Source organism: Cyprinodon tularosa, unplaced genomic scaffold (assembly GCF_016077235.1).
Source record: "Cyprinodon tularosa strain WSP-4 unplaced genomic scaffold, ASM1607723v1 ctg922, whole genome shotgun sequence".
NCBI classification, from domain to species: domain Eukaryota; kingdom Metazoa; phylum Chordata; class Actinopteri; order Cyprinodontiformes; family Cyprinodontidae; genus Cyprinodon; species Cyprinodon tularosa.
Window position 1 is genome coordinate 94,116 of NW_024039699.1, and position 22,056 is coordinate 116,171.

General features: G+C 43.7%; 1 protein-coding gene across 1 annotated transcript in view; it reads left to right on the forward strand.

Annotated features, from left to right (window-relative positions):
• Positions 1-1,347: 1,347 nt before the first annotated feature.
• Positions 1,348-22,056, forward strand: part of slc5a9 (solute carrier family 5 member 9) — a 45,554-nt gene continuing 24,845 nt past the window's right edge. Inside the window, exons 1-3 of the mRNA XM_038274617.1 lie at positions 1,348-1,484; positions 8,641-8,729; positions 18,734-18,805. Coding sequence (XP_038130545.1) covers positions 1,463-1,484; positions 8,641-8,729; positions 18,734-18,805 — 183 coding nt within the window. The 5' untranslated portion in view covers positions 1,348-1,462. The remainder of the gene's footprint in view (positions 1,485-8,640; positions 8,730-18,733; positions 18,806-22,056) is intronic.

Here is a 22,056-nt window from a genome sequence, read left to right on the forward strand (position 1 = left end):
AAATACTATCTAAACAAAATCTATCTAAACAGGTGCATAGTTTATCAGCCTAAAATCCTGGGATTATTTGAGTTGCCGTACAGTACCTAAACTACTCTTTTTTTATGCCTTAGTTTTTCCTAGCAGGAGGCTCTGTGACAGTTGGGACACAGTTAAACCTGTCATGATCTGCCCTGATAGCTCACCTTAATTGTTCATTTCACTCACCTGCCTAACTTTGCCCAGTTTTCTAATTATCACTCATCTCATCCACATTCGTCTGTTGCTTTATATTTGGTTCAGCCCGAGCGATCGGGTCCAGATCATTGTTTTGTGTTCGGTTCTGTTAGTTTTAGTTAGCTCCAAGGTTGGTGTCCAGTTTCCCAGCGGCCAGTGGAGTGAGAGGGTTTCCGTGTCTGTCTTGTCTTCTGACCGTGTCCTGGTCCTTCTCCCCAGAGCCCTCAGGGTTTTGGCTCGGACAGTTTTATTTCTGTAAGCCTGGGTCTAAGGAGGATACCAGTTTAAAATCCTGCTGAAGTCCTGGTACCACGCCTTGTCTCTGTCCCGCAACCACTGATCCTGCCCGTCTCCGTCTGAGCCTGCCTTTCTCACCTTGAACACTGGGTCCATCTGCCCCTTGTATGACAACACCTCAATGTATCAAACAACCTCACGTTCAAAAACGTAAAATATACCTTTAAAGCAGCATTCTTTCAGTCCTTAGACAAATGTTTAAAAGATGAACTCTCTACTACTGAAGACCTCCCAAACTTTAACCAGTGTCTCTTTCTCATTGCTAAAGCATAAGCTCCTAGCTGACCCTGCAGAGCTCCAGGTGCTCCAGGTTGGTATTTCACCTCCTGGATGAATCTACATTGAGCTTCTAAGTTTGACTTATATCTCCTGCTCATGTTCATCACTGCTGTTCTGGATTTTGTTCCTCTGGGATCCCAAAGTCATAGAAATGGTTGCATAAGCCTTTCCAGACTAACACCAAAGGCAGTTTTTACTGTCTGTCTTATTTTTTAGATGTTTTGCTTTTCATTATCAGAAAGATTATATTTAAATTATCCAGTATATCTGCAGATCAGCTGATAATCAGCTTTTGGTTTGAGAACTTTCTAAGGAAAGTTGTTATATGACAGTGAATCCATGTTTTAACAACAGGAGCAATATGTTTCCTAGAGGGAAAGGTTGATTTCATTCTTACCCAGGTGATCTTTATCCCAGATTATAGAATAAAATAAACACTGTTGGACACCAAGCAGCACTAAAATCTGCTGTGTGTGAAAAACACATAGGAAGCATCTTTTAGCTAATAGATAACCTGTGACTTTTGACTTCCTCATAAAGCTGATTAATTATTGACTTGCTCCACATAGCTTCACTTTGCCAAGTATGTCAATTGAACAAACTGAGCTTTTACTCGTTTAAAAGCTGTGATCCTCAGAAGGAAGAAGCTACGTCATTCAGAAACTTTAACATGGCATCCAGTCCATCTGCAGGTCTGAACCCTTTATTTTTCTATTTCTGTGGAAGTGAGCAACTTTAAACATAGCAGAGCAGCCCATACCATGAACCTGATTTAATCATTTTTAGCTACATCAGAAATGCACACAGCTGTAGCAGGAGTGGACATATTTCACTAATCCTCTGAAATATAAAATTGTATTTAAAATAGATATAAAACTGTACTTAGAAAAGCAGTCAGGATAAGGAAATAAAACATATATATATATATGTGCATGTAAATAATGAGAAAAATAAGTGGATTTCCATGAATGATATACCCTACGAAGGTGTAAAAAATAAAGTCAGTAACGTGCACCACAAAGACCAGCTAACAGGCTTAAATCCTCAGGCTGTTACTCATTTTCTAGATTAGCTGGTAGCAATGAAAGGCAGCGCTGCTCTGTCTTGTAATCATATAACAAATTTAAAACCGTTTTATAGAAAGGATGCTCCACAATTAATCCTTAATGTGCTTTTTAAATTATTTTGATGTGATTATATATTACCTGAATCACTACAAGATTTGTGTAAACTTGGATGGATAGAGTTAGTTTCTTTACAACATTCTCTCAAGGTCTGTCAGTGGGTGGTTTAAGCTGCACTTTGGGTTTTCCAAACTAAACGGAAAGGGCAGCTTGTTCCTATTGCTCCGATTTACAACGCGTCATCTCAGGTCACTTTCTAGATCCAGATCAATCAGATCCTCCGGTCAGATTAAAAGTTCAAAGTTTCTATCTGAGGAAAACTGGCTGATTGCATCCGTCCAGTGACAGGATGAGCAGGTAGAGGCAGTAGATACTGACTCTTCAGCAATCACTCGCATGCATGCAGCGACAGTGGAGAGAAAAACTTGCTTTCAACAGAAGAAACCTCCAACAGAACCAGAACCAATTTCTGCCAGCCTTCTAACTGAGGGTTCAAGAAGACAGATGAAAATAAACACAAAATCAAAATGGATGCTCTGATCAATAAATACTTTCTATGCTAGAAAAGCTTGTGGTAAATTAGCTCCATGGTGACTCTGAAACACTGAAAGGAGCTCTGCCAGGTATTTTACAGATGCTGCATAACTTTACTTTCAACAGCACTTTCTGATTACATTGTTTCATATTATCCATCCATAAAACATAAAGTTAAAACTTTAACTTCATAAAGAGGATTACTTCTGCAGTGCTTACAGTTATTTTTTATTCATGTATAATAATAGTTTTGGGAAAAACAATTAAATTATTTGGTAAATATGCTAAATATAGCAACTGATTTATTTGTTTAAACAAACGTAATAGACAATAATAATGTGAAGTTTGCGCTATTTCAAAGAATAAAGGAAAACAATAAGAAAACAGAAATGAAACAATAAATAAAGACAAAAGAAAAAAACATTGAAAACTTTTTTTCTATTACTACAACAATCTTTTTAAGCCACTGCTTACAGCTTGTTATGTCTGTAAGAACGATGCAAACTACAGGCACTGACGGCATGTAGTGTTCACTGCTAGTTCACTTTCCTTCCACATGAAACACGCTCAGCAGAAAGAAAACTGCATTAGAACAAAGGATGACCTACAGCAGTCAGTCTGTTACATTTTCATTAAACCTGCTTTGGTTTGTTGTTGTTAAGTGACAGATGTTCAGTAGATTAACTAGAAACTGAACATAAAGGCCAGAACACACCGAATACGATTTCACGTCTGATTTGACAGAAAATCGTGTTAAAAAGGTCGTGGCGTTTAGCGCTCACCGAGAGTCGATCACAGCTGACACCATTTTCTGCAGGGGGCTGCGTAGCACCGACTGAGATACACCCCAGGTGTCATGATCGTGGCACTGATGTCTGATCTGATTACTCATTTCACTCACCTGCTGAGCATTCTTTGCTCCCAGGTGTGATGTGTGATTGATTTTGATTAAACCTGCAAGAATTCATCTCTGCTTTTGGGTCCTCAAGCAACCAAGAAACCGTCCCACAGCATTTATTGCTGTGTTTTTCTTTTCTTTAGATGTAGATCTTGGTATGTTTTTAATATATGAACATTCTCTATCTGTTCTGGTTCTAGATGCTGCTTTTAGTTTATATATTTTTAATAACTTTTCATAATCTGTTTCAGTCAAATGTGGGAAATTGTTTTAATGTTTGTATAACACAGAGACAGAAGTGAAATAAATCTGCTCACCCTGCCTAGTCGGAGCCTCTCTATACACAGTCAATGTTACATGGTAAAAAATCGGTTTGGAGATTAAAAAGTGGCACGCAGCCAATGTGTTCTGGCCACAAGAGTAAACGTAGTGCTACTTCAAGAAGAATTGTGATGTCGAGTACATGTAGCCAACAGGCCCAGAGCGCACAATAGATTTGAGGTTAGATCCTGGTCGACCTCTGCATGCCGACATTTCAGTTTGGTGTCTGCTCAGTCTAGACGTCTAGACTGAGCTAGATACTATCAATTAAGTAAAAGTATAGTACAGGGGTTTACGTTGGGGTTTACCCCGGTGAACGAGAGGGTAGCCTCCCTCCGCCTACGGGTGGGGGGACGGGTTCTGACTGTTGTCTGTGCTTACGGGCCGAACAACAGTTCAGATTACCCACCCTTCTTGGAGTCCTTAGAGGGGGTACTGGAGGGTGCCCCTCCTGGGGATTCCCTTGTTCTGCTGGGAGACTTCAACGCTCACGTGGGCAATGACAGTGAGACCTGGAGGGGCGTGGTTGGGAGGAATGGCCGCCCTGATCTAAACTCGAGTGGTGTTCTGTTGTTGAACTTCTATGCTCGTCATGGATTGTCCATAACGAACACCATGTTCAAGCATAAGGGTGTCCATATGTGCACATGGCACCAGGACACCCTAGGCCGCAGTTCGATGATCGACTTCGTCATCGTTTCATCGGACTTGCGGCCGTATGTCTTGGACACTCGGGTGAAGAGAGGTGCTGAGCTTTCCACTGACCACTACCTGGTGGTGAGTTGGCTCCGGTGGTGGGGGAGGATGCCGGTCAGACCTGGCAGGCCCAAACGTGTTGTGAGGGTCTGCTGGGAACGTCTGGCGGAGTCCCCTGTTAGGCGGAGCTTTAACTCCCATCTCCGGCAGAACTCCGAACACATCCCGGGGGAGGTGGGGGACATTGAGTCCGAGTGGACCATGTTCCGTTCCTCCATTGTTGAGGCAGCTTATCTGGGCTGCGGCCGCAAGGTTGTCGGTGCCTGTCGTGGCGGCAACCCTCGAACGCGTTGGTGGACTCCTCCGGTGAGGGATGCTGTCAGGTTGAAGAAGGAGGCCTATCGGGCCTTTTTGGCCTGTGGGACTCCGGAATCAGCTGATGGGTACCGGCGGGCGAAGCGGCATGCGGCTCGGATGGTTGCTGAGGCAAAAACTCGGGTGTGGGAGGAGTTTGGAGAGGCCATGGAGAAAGACTTCCGTACGGCTCCGAAGCGATTCTGGTCCGCCATCCGGCGTCTCAGGAGGGGGAAGCGGTGCAGCACCAACACTGTTTATAGTGGGGATGGTGTGCTGCTGATCTCGACTCGGGACGTTGTGGGTCGGTGGGCGGAATACTTCGAAGACCTCCTCAATCCCACCAACATGTCTTCCATTGAGGACGCTGGGCCTGGGGACTCTGGGCTGGGCTCTCCAATCTCTGTGGGCGAGGTCGCAGAGGTGGTTAAAAAGCTCCTCGGTGGCAGGGCCCCGGGGGTGGATGAGATCCGCCCGGAGTTCCTCAAGGTCCTGGATGTTGTAGGGTTGTGTTGGCTGACACGACTCTTCAACATTGCATGGACATCGGGGGCAGTCCCCCTGAATTGGCAGACTGGGGTGGTGGTCCCCCTGTTCAAAAAGGGGGACCGGAGGGTGTGCTCCAATTACAGGGGAGTCACACTCTTAAGCCTCCCCGGCAAGGTCTATTCAGGGGTGCTGGAGAGGAGGGTCCGTCGGATAGTCGAACCTCGGATTCAGGAAGAGCAGTGTGGTTTCCGTCCTGGTCGTGGAACGCTGAACCAGCTCTAGACCCTCAGCAGGGTCCTGGAGGGTGCATGGGAGTTCGCCCAACCAGTCTACATGTGCTTTGTGGACTTGGAGAAGGCGTTCGACCGTGTCCCTCGGGGGGCCCTGTGGGGGGTTCTCCGGGAATACGGGGTGCCGGGCCCTTTGATACGGGCTGTCAGGTCCCTGTATGACCAGTGTCAGAGTCTGGTCCGCATTGCCGGCAGTAAGTCGGGCTCGTTTCCGGTGAGAGTTGGACTCCGCCAGGGCTGCCCTTTGTCACCGATTCTGTTCATTACCTTCATGGACAGAATTTCTAGGCGCAGCCAATGTGTTGAGGGGATCCGTTTTGGTGGCCTTAGGATTGCGTCTCTGCTTTTTGCAGATGATGTGGTCCTGTTGGCTTCATCAGGTCGTGATCTGCAGCTCTCGCTGGATCGGTTCGCAGCCGAGTGTGAAGCGGCCGGGATGGGGATCAGTGCTTCCAAATCCGAGGCCATGGTCTTGAGCCGGAAAAGGGTAGAGTGCCTTCTCCGGGTCAGGGGGGGTGTCCTGCCCCAAGTGGAGGAGTTTAAGTATCTTGGGATGTACCGGTCCGTCGTGGTGAAGAGAGAGCTGAGTCAAAAAGCGAAGCTCTCGATTTACCGATCGATCTACGTTCCTACCCTCATCTATGGTCATGAACTCTGGGTCATGACCGAAAGAACGAGATCGCGGATACAAGCGGCCGAAATGGGTTTCCTCCGTAGGGTGGCTGGGCTCTCCCTTAGAGATAGGGTGAGAAGCTCGGTCATCCGGGAGGGACTCGGAGTAGAGCCGCTGCTCCTCCACGTCGAGAGGAGCCAGTTGAGGTGGCTTGGGCATCTGTTTAGGATGCCTCCTGGACGCCTCCCTGGTGAGGTGTTCCGGTCACGTCCCACTGGGGGGAGGCCCCAGGGAAGACCCAGGACACGCTGGAGAGACTATGTTTCTCGGCTGGCCTGGGAACGCCTTGGGGTTCCTCCTGAAGAGCTGGAAGAAGTGGCTGGGGAGAGGGAAGTCTGGGCCTCCCTTCTTAAGCTGCTGTCCACGCGACCCGACCCCGGATAAGCGGAGGAAGATGGATGGATGGATGGATGGATGGATGGATAGTACAGTGCAGTAAAACTACACGAAGTTATAGACATTTTCACCAGATATCAGTAATAATTCATGCAATCCAAACATACAGAGAAATCAGACCATAGATCTCCAGAAATGAAGTTATGTGTAACCAAGTGGAATGACACAGGGACAAGTATTGAACATGTGAATAAAGGGGGAAAAGGCATGGAAAGGCAAGACAGCTGCTTAAATCTCTCAGTGATTAGAAAGCAATCCTGTCCCATGTTGGTGCAGATTAATATCAGCTGGTTCAGTCCAAAACGATGGCCTTAAAAAAGGGTCTAACAGACAAATCTTTGAAGGCATGATGAACTGACTGCACAGACCATGTTTTCAGGAAGACTTTCTGGCATTGAACACAGGAGCAGCAGAAGCATCAGATGCATCTGGACGCACGAGTGAAGCTGTCATGATTTTATCTAAGGGTCGGACCCACATGCAGTAAAACCAAACAGAGAGACACAGATGAAAAGTTTATCAGGTTTTATTGAAGAGGTAAAGCACGGTGCGAGGTTGCTCTGAACTCTGCTCTGCCGGAACTGGAAGGTGAGGTGAAGACAGACTATTAGTTCAGGCTCAGTGGGAAATTTCATCCGTTGATTTGAAGAAGAGCAACTGGTTGTTGACTCACGTTTCCAGAGAAGTCAAGGATCCTTTACTCCAGTCTGTGTGTAGTTTCCCAGAGTTTGTCTGATTCGGCGGAGGGCGGAACAGGGTTTACCCAGAACTCGGACGGTGTAGGAGAACGAGACGCTGATTGCCACTCAGATTTCCTGCTGTACTTGAACGGGTCGAAATGAAGATGATTCCTTTGCTCAGAGAGTAAACTCAATGTCCTCTCAAGGAGACTGGATCCAAACCTCCTGTTTGAACCCACGGCTCAGTTTAAGGCTCAGTTGCAGGATGACTTCCTGCCGAGAGGCAAAGACAAAAACAAAGTTAAAACTCAGGTAGACAAGAACTCAGTCTTACTCAGCAAAAACTCAGCTTGGCTAGAGAACCAAAAACTGGCAAACACTCTGGCGTCGAGGGTAGTGGCAATCAGCAGCTTAAGAGCGCTCCATTAACGAGGAAACCGTCAGCAGGTGTGTGAGGAGGCGGACCAGAACCAGGCGCCTCCTGACACACAGACTGGAGTCCTGACAGAAGCAAGCAGATTCAATTCTATTCAGTTTATTTCTATAGCGCCAATTTACATCATGTCATCTCAGGTCACTTTCCAGTTCACCAGATCATCCAGTCAGATTGATTCAAAGTTTTCTATCTAAGGAAAACCAGCTGATTGCATCGACTCAAACCACAAGCCTGCTTTCTGTTGGGACTCTGAGCTGTCAGATTTTGGGAGGACTAAACATTTGGCTGGATTCCTTAAAACAACAGCTGCAGCATTCAAAACGGAATAGAGATTTTCTCATATCTTCAGACTAGTTTTTTTAACCAAAAACCTTGGCAATTATAAGTTTTTTTTTTATTGTAGAGCACCACCTGGAAAACCAGCAGATCAAAACAGATCCAATGTTAAGACAACAAAAACAGGAAGCAATGTTATAATATGCCTTACCTTATATAGTTGGTAATTGCAGACATTGTAATTTAGATTTAGAAATGAAATGAACATTTCCATTTATAAAGTGCAGCAGAGATCAAAAGAATACGTTGCAAATCCAGTAGAAACATTGAGCTGAATATTATTTAAAGGGATTTGATCATTTGCCATGTAATGCAAATATGTTTGCAGGTCTGGATTGATATATATTGTACTAGAAACAAATGTAGCAATTTAAAAAATAGAAAACACATTTTTCCCTTATTTCTGTTTTAACAATAGAGTTGTAACAATGTGTAATAAAACAGAACTGAATCATTTGTATAAATCAATTAGAGTCAGCTGTTACAACGAAAAAGCCCTGATGATCAAAAATGTTTGATTTATTTTTTAATACATTATGTGTATTTATGATCTTGATTTGTACTTTATTGTATATATTGTTTGGATGTCACATTGTTTTCCTTTTTTCTTTTGACATATAGGTTGGACCAGCCCACAACTCACTCTGGGTGCTGCAGACATTGCTATTGTGGTCATTTACTTTGTCATAGTCCTGGTGATCGGAATCTGGGTAAGAAGAGCCACAGAGCATTATATCATAGAATGGTAAACTTTGGTGTCTTTTTGTTGTGTAAAGTTGGTTAAATTTTCCTTTCCATAGTTAATCATTTTCTGATTCAATGACTGACAGCTGTTTTAGGAATCTAAGTAGCCTCCTGTGTGCGTGATCATGTTCACCTCTGAGAGGAGGGATTTGTCTGTGATCTTTTATTTGATAAATTGTGGGGTCCATTTTGTAAAAGAAAACAGCACGTTGTTGGGATCGACTGCTCCTTGGGGGGCCCTATGCGTGGACCCCACAGGAGGAATTTCTGTTTTAGGGTCAGGGGTCACAGGGCCAGGGTGTGTATTGAGTTTAGGCTGGGGTTAGGGTTAGATTTGAACCAGCAATGGTTGGTGTTAGTTTGCGGCCACGGAGGAAGGAGGCTGGAGTCTGCAGTTGTCGAGCACTCGGTAGCTTTTATCTTTTCTTTTCAGTTTCATACATTACATTTCAGTTTTACAGCACCACATGTTTGTCAAAGCCAGAGGGAGACTCCCTTATCATCCCAACCACCTGGTTTTTTTAAAGGCTGGGCTCCCATCCGAACTAATTAGAGGGGCGGAGTCATTTTCAGCTAGAAACAAACAAACATACTCTAAACTATACCTAAAAAGTGTCTATAAATTTACCATTAACTTAAACACAACCAAAACAAAACTAGAAACAAACAATCTGGAATCCAGTCAAAATAGAAATGCATTTCTCCCTCTCCAAAAATTGATTTTCCCAATGAGGCTGATTGGAAACACCAGGTCCTCGTCAGCGTTGCTCATGGGCGCGCTTCCACGGCAACACAGGACCTCAAAGAGATGAGAAAGATGATTAAAACAAATCAAACCACCTCCCAAAACAATACATTCACCCAAATAACCCAGAGTATACAAAGAACATGAAAAACAGCACCTCTTAGGGAGGGGGTAAATCCCTCACACTTCCCTTCCCTTCAGGAGACTCGCTGTGTCCACAGCGAGACAAAAAGTCTGCAACTTTGTTCTCTTTTCCTGGAATGTAACTTATCTTGAACCGGTAAGGTTGAAGAGACAGGAACCATCGTGTGATGCGACTGTTTGTGTCTTTCATGGCCTCCAACCATTTCAATGCACGATGGTCAGTCTCAAGGGTGAATTCTCGCCCCAGCAGGTAATATCTGAGAGAGTCGATCGTCCATTTGATAGCCAGACACTCCAGTTCCACCGCTGAATATCTGGTCTCTCGCGGAAACAACTTCCTACTAATGTAGGCGACTGGTTTCTTCTCCGCTCCTTCTCCCTGCAAAAGAACCCCACCAATTCCCCTGGCAGATGCATCAGTCTGTACTGTGAAGGGTAAAGAGAAGTTTGGGCTCTGGAGTACAGGTTCTTGACACAGTGCCTGCTTAAGATCCTGGATGGCCCTCTCCTGTGCTTCTCCCCACACAATTTTTGTCTTTGATGTCCCAGTGAGGTCAGAAAGAGGAGCTGCTCTAGCAGAAAAGTCCCTGATAAATCGACGATACCAACCGACCAGGCCCAAAAAGGACCTGACTTGTCTTCTGGTTGTTGGTCTCTCTGTCGCTTGGATTGCCTCCATCTTGTCTTTCACTGGCTTTATGACTCCTCCACCCAGGATGTGACCTAAATATTGGAGTTCCTTCTTGGCCAATGCACATTTCCTGGGATGAATAGTCAGGCCAGCCTGCTTGATGGCCTGTAGCACCCGACCCAGATGAATTAGGTGTTCTTGCCACGAGTTGCTGTAAATGACAATATCGTCAAGGTAAGCTGCAGTAAATGATTCCATACCTGACAGTACCTTATTCATCAGTCTTTGAAAAGTGGCGGGTGCTCCATGAAGTCCAAAAGGCATCTTTGTAAACTGCCATAATCCCTGCGGGGTCCTGAAGGCAGTGAGAGGCTTAGCAGCATCCGTTAGAGGGACCTGCCAATATCCCTTGCACAGATCTAAAGTACTTATATATTTAGCCTGGCCAACACATTCAATGAGGTCATCCAGCCTGGGTAATGGATAAGCATCAAAGTCTGATTGAGCATTTACCTTTCTAAAGTCAATGCAAAAACGGATACTCCCATCTTTCTTGATCACCAAAACCACCGGGTTGCTCCATTCGCTGGTGGATGGTTCAATCACGCCCAGCTTCAACATGACCTCAATTTCTTCCTTTAATACAGGAGACATCCTCTCTGGGATCCGATACATTCGTTGTCGAATGGGAACACCGGATTTCAGACGAATATCGTGTTCCACCAAGTTTGTTGAACCTGGATGTTCTTTGAAAAGATCTGAAGGAATAATGGCCTCCAACTCCTGTTGCTGGGTGAGAGAGAGATGAGAGAGATCAAGTGAAATAACAGAGTCTTTTACAGATGGCAGCTCACCCTCATCATCATCTTCCTCTTGCACTGCACGCACAAAACACTGCTGACTAAGGGGCGGAGCCCGGGATTTCCACTCCTTAAGCAGATTGATATGAAAGGTTTGCTTTGAATTCCTTCTCTCAGGCATCTCAATCTCATAGGTGGTAGCACTTAGCTTCTTCACAACAGTATATGGCCCCTGCCATTTTGCTAAAAGTTTATTGTCAGATGTTGGAAGTAGTAAAAGAACCTTCTGACCTGGTTTGAAGGATCTGCATCTGGCCGTTTTGTCATACCAGGTCTGTTGCTGCTGTTGAACCTTCTCCAGGTGCTTTCTGACGAGGTTGGTTGTCTCCTCCATCTTCTGTCTCATATTTAGAACGTAGTTGATGACATTGGTTGACTGATCCTTCTTGCCCACCCAGGACTCTTGAAGAACCTCCAGAGGGCCCCTCAGCTGCCTGCCATAAAGAAGTTCAAATGGCGAAAAGCCAGTGGAAGCTTGCGGAACTTCCCGATAAGCAAACAGAAGATAGGGTAGCCACCTATCCCAGTCTTTACCATTGACAGAGATAAACTTCTTCAACATACTCTTTAATGTCCGGTTGTACCTTTCTACCAACCCATCAGTCTGTGGGTGGTAGGGGGTGGTCCGAATACCCTTTATGCCCAACAATCTGTAGACCTGCTTAAGATTGTTTGACAAAAAGTTAGTACCCTGATCAGTAAGTACTTCTGATGGGATCCCCACCCTAGAGAACAACTGGAGTAAAGCATAGGCTATCTGTTTAGCTGTTATGTCCCTAAGGGGGAAAGCCTCTGGATAGCGAGTACTATAATCGCACACCACCAGAATGAACCGATTTCCTGCTTGAGTCCGTTCCAGTGGTCCCACAACGTCCATACCTATTCTCCTGAAAGGAACATCAATAATAGGTAATGTCTGTAGTGGGTACTTTGGGACATTCTTTCCCCCTGATAGCTGACACACTGTACATGATTGACAGTACTCTTTTACATGATTATAAAGACCTGGCCAATAAAACCTGGCATAAATCCTGTCATAGGTTTTTTTAAAACCCAGATGTCCAGCCCAGGGTACCCCATGACCCAAATTTAACACCTGTTCCCTTAGACTCTGTGGAACCACCAGTTTTTCACATCCTGTTTTTCCACCCTGAAGATAAAGCAACCCGTCTCTAAGGATATAATACCCCCCCACAGACTGTTTATCAATTTCTCCCGCAGTAATGGGGGTTGCTTGATCAAAAAGACCCTTCAGCGATTCATCAGACTGTTGTAATCTCTTGAAGTCAACTTGTGAACCCACAATGTCCCCATCAAGATCTGGCAATCCCAAAGATGTTTGTCTAACTGTGCCTGCCATTTTCTGAAGCCGCCTTTGTTGTTTGCTTTTCCTCACTTTAACCACCCTCTCAGAAGGAATATCAAAATTAAAGAAGGGCAGTTCTTGCAGGGAATTCAGTTTACCAGCAGTCTCAGTGTTCATCTGCTGGCCTGACTTCACAGTCTCTGGTAGAGGTTCTGAATCATCTCCCCCAGCTAATTGTTTAGCTTGTGCTTGTGATCGGGTTACAACATACACTGGCTTACAGGTCTGGATCAGATCTGGCAAGACTGGAATATCCTGACCCAAGATAACCTTATGGGGAAGACCTTCCACTACACCTACACTTAAGAGATAAGTTTGGTTTGCCACTTCTAGATAGATTGCAGCAGTAGGGTAAGTTTTATGATCACCATGCACACAGGAAATATCAAGACCTGGACCCTGTAGATAGCATTGATCTTTCAAAATAGAAGGGTGAACTAAGGTCTGTGCACTTCCTGTATCTAATAGAGCAATGGCCGGCTTTCCATTTACTCTAACCTCCATAACTTGTTTTTTTCCCTGAAATTGGTCTTCTGCAGACAATGACCTTGGTACAGTGCAAAAATATGCTGATTTGGCTTTTCTCAATGGACATTCTGGTTTTATATGACCCTCTTGACCACAGAAATAGCAGACAACAGGTTTTATTTCCGATTTAGGCTTAGATGAAAACGTTTTCCCCCTTTGCTTCTCTACCCCTGCCATCTGACCTGGACCACCACCCAAACCAAACCCCACAGACTTACCCTGCATATAGCTGGACTTCTGTTGAGGGTTGTATCGGAAGGTTTTTGGTCCCCGTCGTGCAGCTAGGAAGTTTTCAACCAGATCTGCCGCTTCTTGTGCTGATGCTGGGCTCCTCTCTTTGACCCATACTCTGAGCTCCAGTGACAGAGAACTGTAGAACTTCCCCCAGGATGAGGATCTCTCCAATCTCATCCTTTCTCCTGTTCTGCGGCTGTATCCACTTCAGGTAAAGATCTTTCAGACGATTGTAGAACTCTCGGGGGGTTTCATTCACACGGACATCTGGCTCTCTAAAACGTTGTCGGTACACTAGGTGGTTTGATTTGTTTTAATCATCTTTCTCATCTCTTTGAGGTCACCTGGTCCTGTGTTGCCGTGGAAGCGCGCCCATGAGCAACGCTGACGAGGACCTGGTGTTTCCAATCAGCCTCATTGGGAAAATCCATTTTTGGAGAGGGAGAAATGCATTTCTATTTTGACTGGATTCCAGATTGTTTGTTTCTAGTTTTGTTTTGGTTGTGTTTAAGTTAATGGTAAATTTATAGACACTTTTTAGGTATAGTTTAGAGTATGTTTGTTTGTTTCTAGCTGAAAATGACTCCGCCCCTCTAATTAGTTCGGATGGGAGCCCAGCCTTTAAAAAAACCAGGTGGTTGGGATGATAAGGGAGTCTCCCTCTGGCTTTGACAAACATGTGGTGCTGTAAAACTGAAATGTAATGTATGAAACTGAAAAGAAAAGATAAAAGCTACCGAGTGCTCGACAACTGCAGACTCCAGCCCTAAATATTTAGCTCCAAACTAAATACTTAATTTGCAAATTAAATATTTAGTTTATTAAATAAATATTTAATTGAAATAATAAATGTGTAGTTAGTAAAAATTTTTAACTGACAATCTAAACATTTAGTTTGTAACATTGCTGTTTAATGAAAAATCAATTAATGATTTACATAGTGAAAAAAATTACCTTTATTTTTCTCTTAAAACACGCTAAATAACCATAAATAGTGCTAGTAATTTTTGACAGCTTACCTTTACAAATGGCGCCCATACCTGTTCAGTTCCTCATTGCTGGATCATTGTGATTCTTTAGTGTTATTCCTCATTAGTGTCTCCTTGTTATGAGTTTACTTTCTGGATTTTTGTTCTGTCTGGTCTATATTTACATCAGTTTTTTGTGTTCTTGATTTTGCTGCCCTCTAGTGTCCTTTCCTTCCCCTTAGCTCCTTCCAGTTACTTCTGTCTCCACCTGCTCCCTATTAGCTAATTATTCCTCCCATTGTTCTGTCTCCCGTATATACACCTCCTGTTCAGTTCCTCGTTGCTGGATCTTTGTCATTCTTTTGGTTTATTCCTCCCTAGTATCTCCTAGTTTTTTGTTTGTTTTTTTGGTTGTTGAGTTTCCTTGTCAATTAGTTCTGGGCTATGGATTCTGTATTTTTTACATCTTCATTCATTTTTGCAAGAAATCATCTCTGTCTTTTCTACCATTTTGGTCCTCATCTACATCCACCAACCCTGGCAAGATCTGGTCTAGCATCTCGGAATTCCTGATGCTGTACTCTACACCCAGTCTAAGTCCTTCACTTCCTGTGCTGTATGGCTCCCATACAACACCCTAGTTTGAGAAGCAGAATGCTTTCAGTCGTCCAGTAGAAGCTTGAGACCAGTGGTGGAGAGAGACCAGTCCCTCCTCACCATATAGGAGGTGTTTCCACATGGTCCACCATCTCCCCCAGTTAGAGGAGAGCAGTGTCTTCATTCTCCCTGGACTTTTAACACATCTTTGGTCTGACTAGTGTTCAGTCTAAGGTCATTTCTGGGGGAACATTGCGTCGGACTCTAGACCTAGATCTCTTCATGGTTAGATATGAGACACCCCACAGTGGTGTTATCCACATGTGAAGGGTGGATAACATGAAAAGAGAGCCGGAAACACAACCAGGGTTCAGGTTTAGTGAAAGACTTGTGATTATTCCCACACCGAAAATCTAAGTAAAAGGAATTGAGATGAAAGATTTTTATTACTTAGTCAGAGATAAGATGTGGTGCATCCATAGAGTAAAAATGGGCTCAAAATATCACTCTTTTAACTCAAGCTCTAGCACAGCTCTGACTGAGTGACCTTCTCCAGAAAGTGATCTTCTGATTATCACCTGGTAGAAGCAAAGCTTTGCAACTTCAGTCATTTTCCAAACCACACCATGATTAACGTGCTTATGGTGCATTTATAAACAGAACACTGGCTGAGTAGGAAAAGAACAAATGATAATAATAACTTTGCTAAGATACATTTATCTTTATTAAGATTAAAGTTTGTAAAATGCTAACATACTGCAACCCAATGGTTCCCATTTACTCAGCATTAATGCAGGTTGCAGTTTGACAAGGCAGTTAATGTGTTAAACAGACAAGTGAGACTATTTGCCAATGAAATATGAAAATGCACAGATCATCGTATTTACCTGCTCAAATGAAGGATAAAGGCACTTTTTTTTACATGTTTCTGGAGAGTTTCTACATTATGAATGTATTAAAGAAGTTGAGTTCCTCCTTTTTTGGGATCCTTTTCTCCTTTGATGTTGGCTGCTGTGCACCTGAAGTTATTTTTTATCTTTTTAATTTAGCACATGTGTTATGCTGCGTGACATTAAAACCAGTTAGTTTCATTTATAACCAGCAGCAGATGATTCATATCTCAAACAGGTGAAACATTTCAACATCATCCTAACTTTAAACCGTAGTGCTGAATATGCAGCATAGGAGCGAAGAGAAAAGTAAAATCCAATAAATTGTTTAGGCAATGTGAGATGTGTCGGTTGGATGAACTCCAAGTCCAAGAAAGGACAAAGGCAGAATTAAAAAAAAATGCAGTATAATGTGTTTAACTGAAACATGGCTGCAGGATCATCTCTGAGGTGTTCTTATGGCCACTTTTCTGACTGTTTGAAAAGACAGAGATTTATGGAACAACAGCAAAATCAGAAGTGGATTAGTGTTGCTTGTGAACCAATGGGGTTATAATTCTGGACATATTCCTGGGAAGTCTGGTCTCGTTCTTTAAGGACCTGTTAACATTCCAGTATCTGCTGTTGTTAGTACTATTGGCAAATCAGATCACAATTTTATTGTTTTGCTGTTTATAATAGAAGTCAGTTAATCAGAGAAAAACTGCAGTAAAGAGAGTCGTTAGAAGAGGTTTAGAAGATGAACCTGAAGCGCCCTGAAAGGTTGGTGTTGAGGCTACAGACTAGGACACACTGTCCAAGCCAAACAGAGAAGACATCGATGTCAAGAGGGGGTGACATACTAAACGTCTGTGCAGATAACACATCGAGATGCTAACCAGGTAGACAGCAGCACAGGTACACCACAGGGGAACCTCAACATTCCTTTTTGCCCTGCAGACCTTCAGTTTCAGCACAGATTTCTGTTGTGCAGAGATACTCGGATGATCCTGTTGTTATGAGGTGATTTCAAGAGAAAGAGTGTTGTGCAAAATGATATCCTGCAGATAATGAATGAATGATTAACTGGAACTGGAGTTATAGTCTATTATTTAACTTATTCAAAATCGGAGGTGAAATCAGTTTAGGGTTCTTAGTTGAATAATTGTAGCTTTAATTTGCTCACTTACCAGGGTTTATGCCTTTCACCTCTGGATGGTTCCTGTGGGTGCTTGATGCGGGGACCGCATCACCGGGGGTCCGTTCTCCGAAGAGTTTTAAGTCAGTTTGATGCTACAGCAGAGGAACTTGATGGGCTTTAGGTCGAGGACGGTTTACTTACGGCTATCAAAGCAGAAGCGTCCTCCTGCCGATAGGCCTTGACTTCCGTAGCGAGGACGAAGGGGTGGAAATCCACACAGCGTTCAGCTTCAGAGATTTCCGTCTCACCATGTTCAGCGGGCACTATGCACGATGGGACACTGCGATCTGTGACGCAGGAAACCCAAAGCTACTTCCAGCTAGCTTTCTTTAGCATTTCACGTAAAACGGGTCTCTCCTTGCAGGCCGTGAAACCCAGGGAAAAGACATAGGAGTATTTCCTGTTGAGGTTTCAGCCTTCTTGTCAGCTGAATGGTCCATGCGTGAGCTGACTGGTCCTTTGGCCGGAAGTTTCCAGACGTTCTTTGTTCTCTTTGTGCAAAAAGGAATTATATATATATATATATTGTGGCAATATATCCCAACAAGAGGAACAAGTCACACAGTGTTACAGTCCTGGAAGAAGTGGAGGTGATGGAGGAGAAAAAAATAATCAATCTTCACCTGGACAACAGAATGAAGTGGATTCATGACTAAAAGCTCCTTCAGTGCTTTTAGCAGGATACTTCTATTAATCATCTCATAACAGCATCATAAATGACAAGAAGATCAGCTCTGATCCTCCCCTAGAACCTCTGGAGATGATTTCCTAAAGAAGAATTATTTACAAAATTAAAAACTTGTCGACTCAATTCTAATTTACAACTGAATTATTTCTTAGTTCTTGGATTTCCGTTCTGACTCTCGAAGGAGGTGGTTGCATTTTCCTGCTGCTCCTGGTCCTCCCTGCTCTGTCCCTGCTTTGCTGGGTCTTGTCTTTTCTGATCCCTCTCTTCATATCACTTGAATTCGAACAATGGATCTGGTCACCTGGTCTCTCAATGCAATTGATTACATTTTTAACTGGCAGACAGGGAAAAGGGGACCCTTCCTGTCTTGCTGGGACATACCTTGTGGGATACACCACGGACTCCTGGAAGACTTGGAGGATGGTGTGTTTACCATGCTGTCAGTGGAGGATATCAGAGATGTAAGGATTTTCATATTCATGATACTCGGATTTCTCCTGTTGGGATTTGGAGGATACCTGTATCTACAATTACAGAGGATGTTGGCGGCAGTTTGGGCATTGATCAGGCTGCCGGCAGCGGTTGATGAGCTCACAAAGGCTGTGAACAAGCAGGAACGGGAGCTGACCCGCATGCTGGGTGCGATTGAACGCATGCTGGCTGCGGTGGTTGAACTCGAAGCTGAGATGGGATAATATCCTGGATGTGCACGCTCGCTTCAAGGCAGAAAAACACAAAAAATTTGGAATATTGGATTCGCCACGCAGAGCCAGCAAGAAAAGACCCAAGGCTGATGGAAGATTCCTGTGCAGCCTGCTCTCAAAACAATAAGTGTTATTCTGGATTGCCCCCCCATGCTGCACGCATGGCCTCAGTAACTCATTCCCCCTGTCAGCCCCCCCACCCCAATGTATGTGATGAATGGTTTGAATTGTAGAATTGTAGTTGATAACAAAGGGATTGATTGAAAGATCTATTTATAATACCTGAACCCTGGAGACAAATGATGAATTAAACAATTTATTAAGTGCCCAAATATATTCTGCTGTTAATGATGAGTGTGTGTAAACATAAAGTTGTTTTTTTTTTTTTTTGGTTTCCATGCATCATGACCTAATGCCTACCTTTTTGTTCAACAGTCATCAATGCGAGCGAACCAGACCACAGTGGGGGGATATTTTTTGGCTGGTCGTTCCATGACATGGTGGCCAGTAAGTAAAACATTTTCATGCAAATTTAAGTGTTTACCTTAAGCAGTAAAAGTTCTTTACTGTTGTTTTACATTGTTAAAGTAATAAGGCTGTTTCTATCTGCGGCTGCTGAGCCACAAACTGGACCGGGCATTCGAACTGGAACCCTGGTGGCCGGGGACAGAGTGACCGAACCCAACCCGGTGACGGATTGCTTTCCCCTACCATCACCGGGTCTTGTTTGGTTGCTCTGTCCCCCCCTGGCTCCCTGCCCCCGTCCGCCGGAGTTCCCGGAGCAGCACTTGAGCTGGTGGCTCGGTTCTGGTGCATTGTAATTGACCAAAATCCCAGAAGATTTTAAAATTCCCCCTGGATATTTTTTAGGTCTTAAAAGTAGGACAAGTCCGGGAAAGAGAGACCGTCTGGTCCCCCTACCATATCAACAATTTGACGTTTCAGTGAGTGAGTGCTTGTTGCTATAATGCGTCTTTGCTCAGCAAAGTAAACCAACCAATCAGAGCACAGCTCATCTAAATATTCAGGATCAAACCATAAAAGGAAGAAAACCTGTGGTTTCATTCTAGGGCTTTTAACCAGGCTGCATTAGAGCTCATAGAACAGCTAATATGCCATTTTCAGCCCAACCAATGTTACACACCCTATTAGAGACCTGAAGGACCAGATACCCTATAGAGTCATTCTATCACCCTATTAGAGACCTGAAGGACCAGATACCCTATAGAATCATTCTATCACCCTATTAGAGACCTGAAGGACCAGATACCCTATAGAATCATTCTATCACCCTATTAGAGACCTGAAGGACCAGATGCCCTATAGAATCATTCTATCACCCTATTAGAGACCTGAAGGACCAGATACCCTATAGAATCATTCTATCACCCTATTAGAGACCTGAAGGACCAGATACCCTATAGAATCATTCTATCGCCCTATTAGAGACCTGAAGGACCAGATACCCTATAGAATCATTCTATCACCCTATTAGAGACCTGAAGGACCAGATACCCTATAGAATCATTCTATCGCCCTATTAGAGACCTGAAGGGCCAGATCCTCTATAGAATCATTCTATCACCGTATTAGAGACCTGAAGGGCCAGATACCCGATAGAATCATTCTATCACCCTATTAGAGACCTGAAGGACCAGATACCCTATAGAATCATTCTATCACCCTATTAGAGACCTGAATTGCCAGATCCTCTATAGAATCATTCTATCACCCTATTAGAGACCTGAAGGACCAGATACCCTATAGAATCATTCTATCACCCTATTAGAGACCTGAAGGACCAGATACCCTATAGAATCATTCTATCGCCCTATTAGAGACCTGAAGGGCCAGATCCTCTATAGAATCATTCTATCACCCTATTAGAGACCTGAAGGGCCAGATACCCGATAGAATCATTCTATCACCCTATTAGAGACCTGAAGGGCCAGATCCTCTATAGAATCATTCTATCACCCTATTAGAGACCTGAAGGACCAGATACCCTATAGAATCATTCTATCACCCTATTAGAGACCTGAAGGACCAGATACCCTATAGAATCCTTCAATCACCCTATTAGAGACCTGAAGGACCAGATACCCTATAGAATCATTCTATCACCCTATTAGAGACCTGAAGGACCAGATACCCTATAGAATCATTCTATCACCCTATTAGAGACCTGAAGGACCAGATACCCTATAGAATCATTCTATCACCCTATTAGAGACCTGAAGGACCAGATACCCTATAGAATCATTCTATCACCCTATTAGAGACCTGAAGGACCAGATACCCTATAGAATAATTCTATCACCCTATTAGAGACCTGAAGGACCAGATACCCCATAGAATCATTCTATCACCCTATTAGAGACCTGAAGGACCAGATACCCTATAGAATCATTCTATCACCCTATTAGAGACCTGAAGGACCAGATACCCTATAGAATCATTCTATCACCCTATTAGAGACCTGAAGGACCAGATACCCTATAGAATCATTCTATCACCCTATTAGAGACCTGAAGGACCAGATACCCTATAGAATCATTCTATCACCCTATTAGAGACCTGAAGGACCAGATACCCGATAGAATCATTCTATCACCCTATTAGAGACCTGAAGGACCAGATACCCTATAGAATCATTCTATCACCCTATTAGAGACCTGGAGGGCCAGATCCTCTATAGAATCATTCTATCACCCTATTAGAGATCTGAAGGACCAGATCCCCTATAGAATCATTCTATCACCCTATTAGAGACCTGAAGGACCAGATACCCTATAGAATCATTCTATCACCCTATTAGAGACCTGAAGGGCCAGATCCTCTATAGAATCATTCTATCACCCTATTAGAGACCTGAAGGACCAGATACCCTATAGAATCATTCTATCACCCTATTAGAGACCTGAAGGACCAGATACCCTATAGAATCATTCTATCGCCCTATTAGAGACCTGAAAGGCCAGATCCTCTATAGAATCATTCTATCACCCTATTAGAGACCTGAAGGGCCAGATACCCGATAGAATCATTCTATCACCCTATTAGAGACCTGAAGGGCCAGATCCTCTATAGAATCATTCTATCACCCTATTAGAGACCTGAAGGACCAGATACCCTATAGAATCATTCTATCACCCTATTAGAGACCTGAAGGACCAGATACCCTATAGAATCCTTCTATCACCCTATTAGAGACCTGAAGGACCAGATACCCTATAGAATCATTCTATCACCCTATTAGAGACCTGAAGGACCAGATACCCTATAGAATCATTCTATCACCCTATTAGAGACCTGAAGGACCAGATACCCTATAGAATCATTCTATCACCCTATTAGAGACCTGAAGGACCAGATATCCTATAGAATCATTCTATCACCCTATTAGAGACCTGAAGGACCAGATACCCTATAGAATCATTCTATCACCCTATTAGAGACCTGAAGGACCAGATACCCTATAGAATCATTCTATCACCCTATTAGAGACCTGAAGGACCAGACACCCTATAGAATCATTCTATCACCCTATTAGAGACCTGAAGGACCAGATACCCTATAGAATCATTATATCGCCCTATTAGAGACCTGAAGGACCAGATACCCTATAGAATCATTCTATCACCCTATTAGAGACCTGAAGGACCAGATACCCTATAGAATCATTCTATCACCCTATTAGAGACCTGAAGGACCAGATACCTGATAGAATCATTCTATCACCCTATTAGAGACCTGAA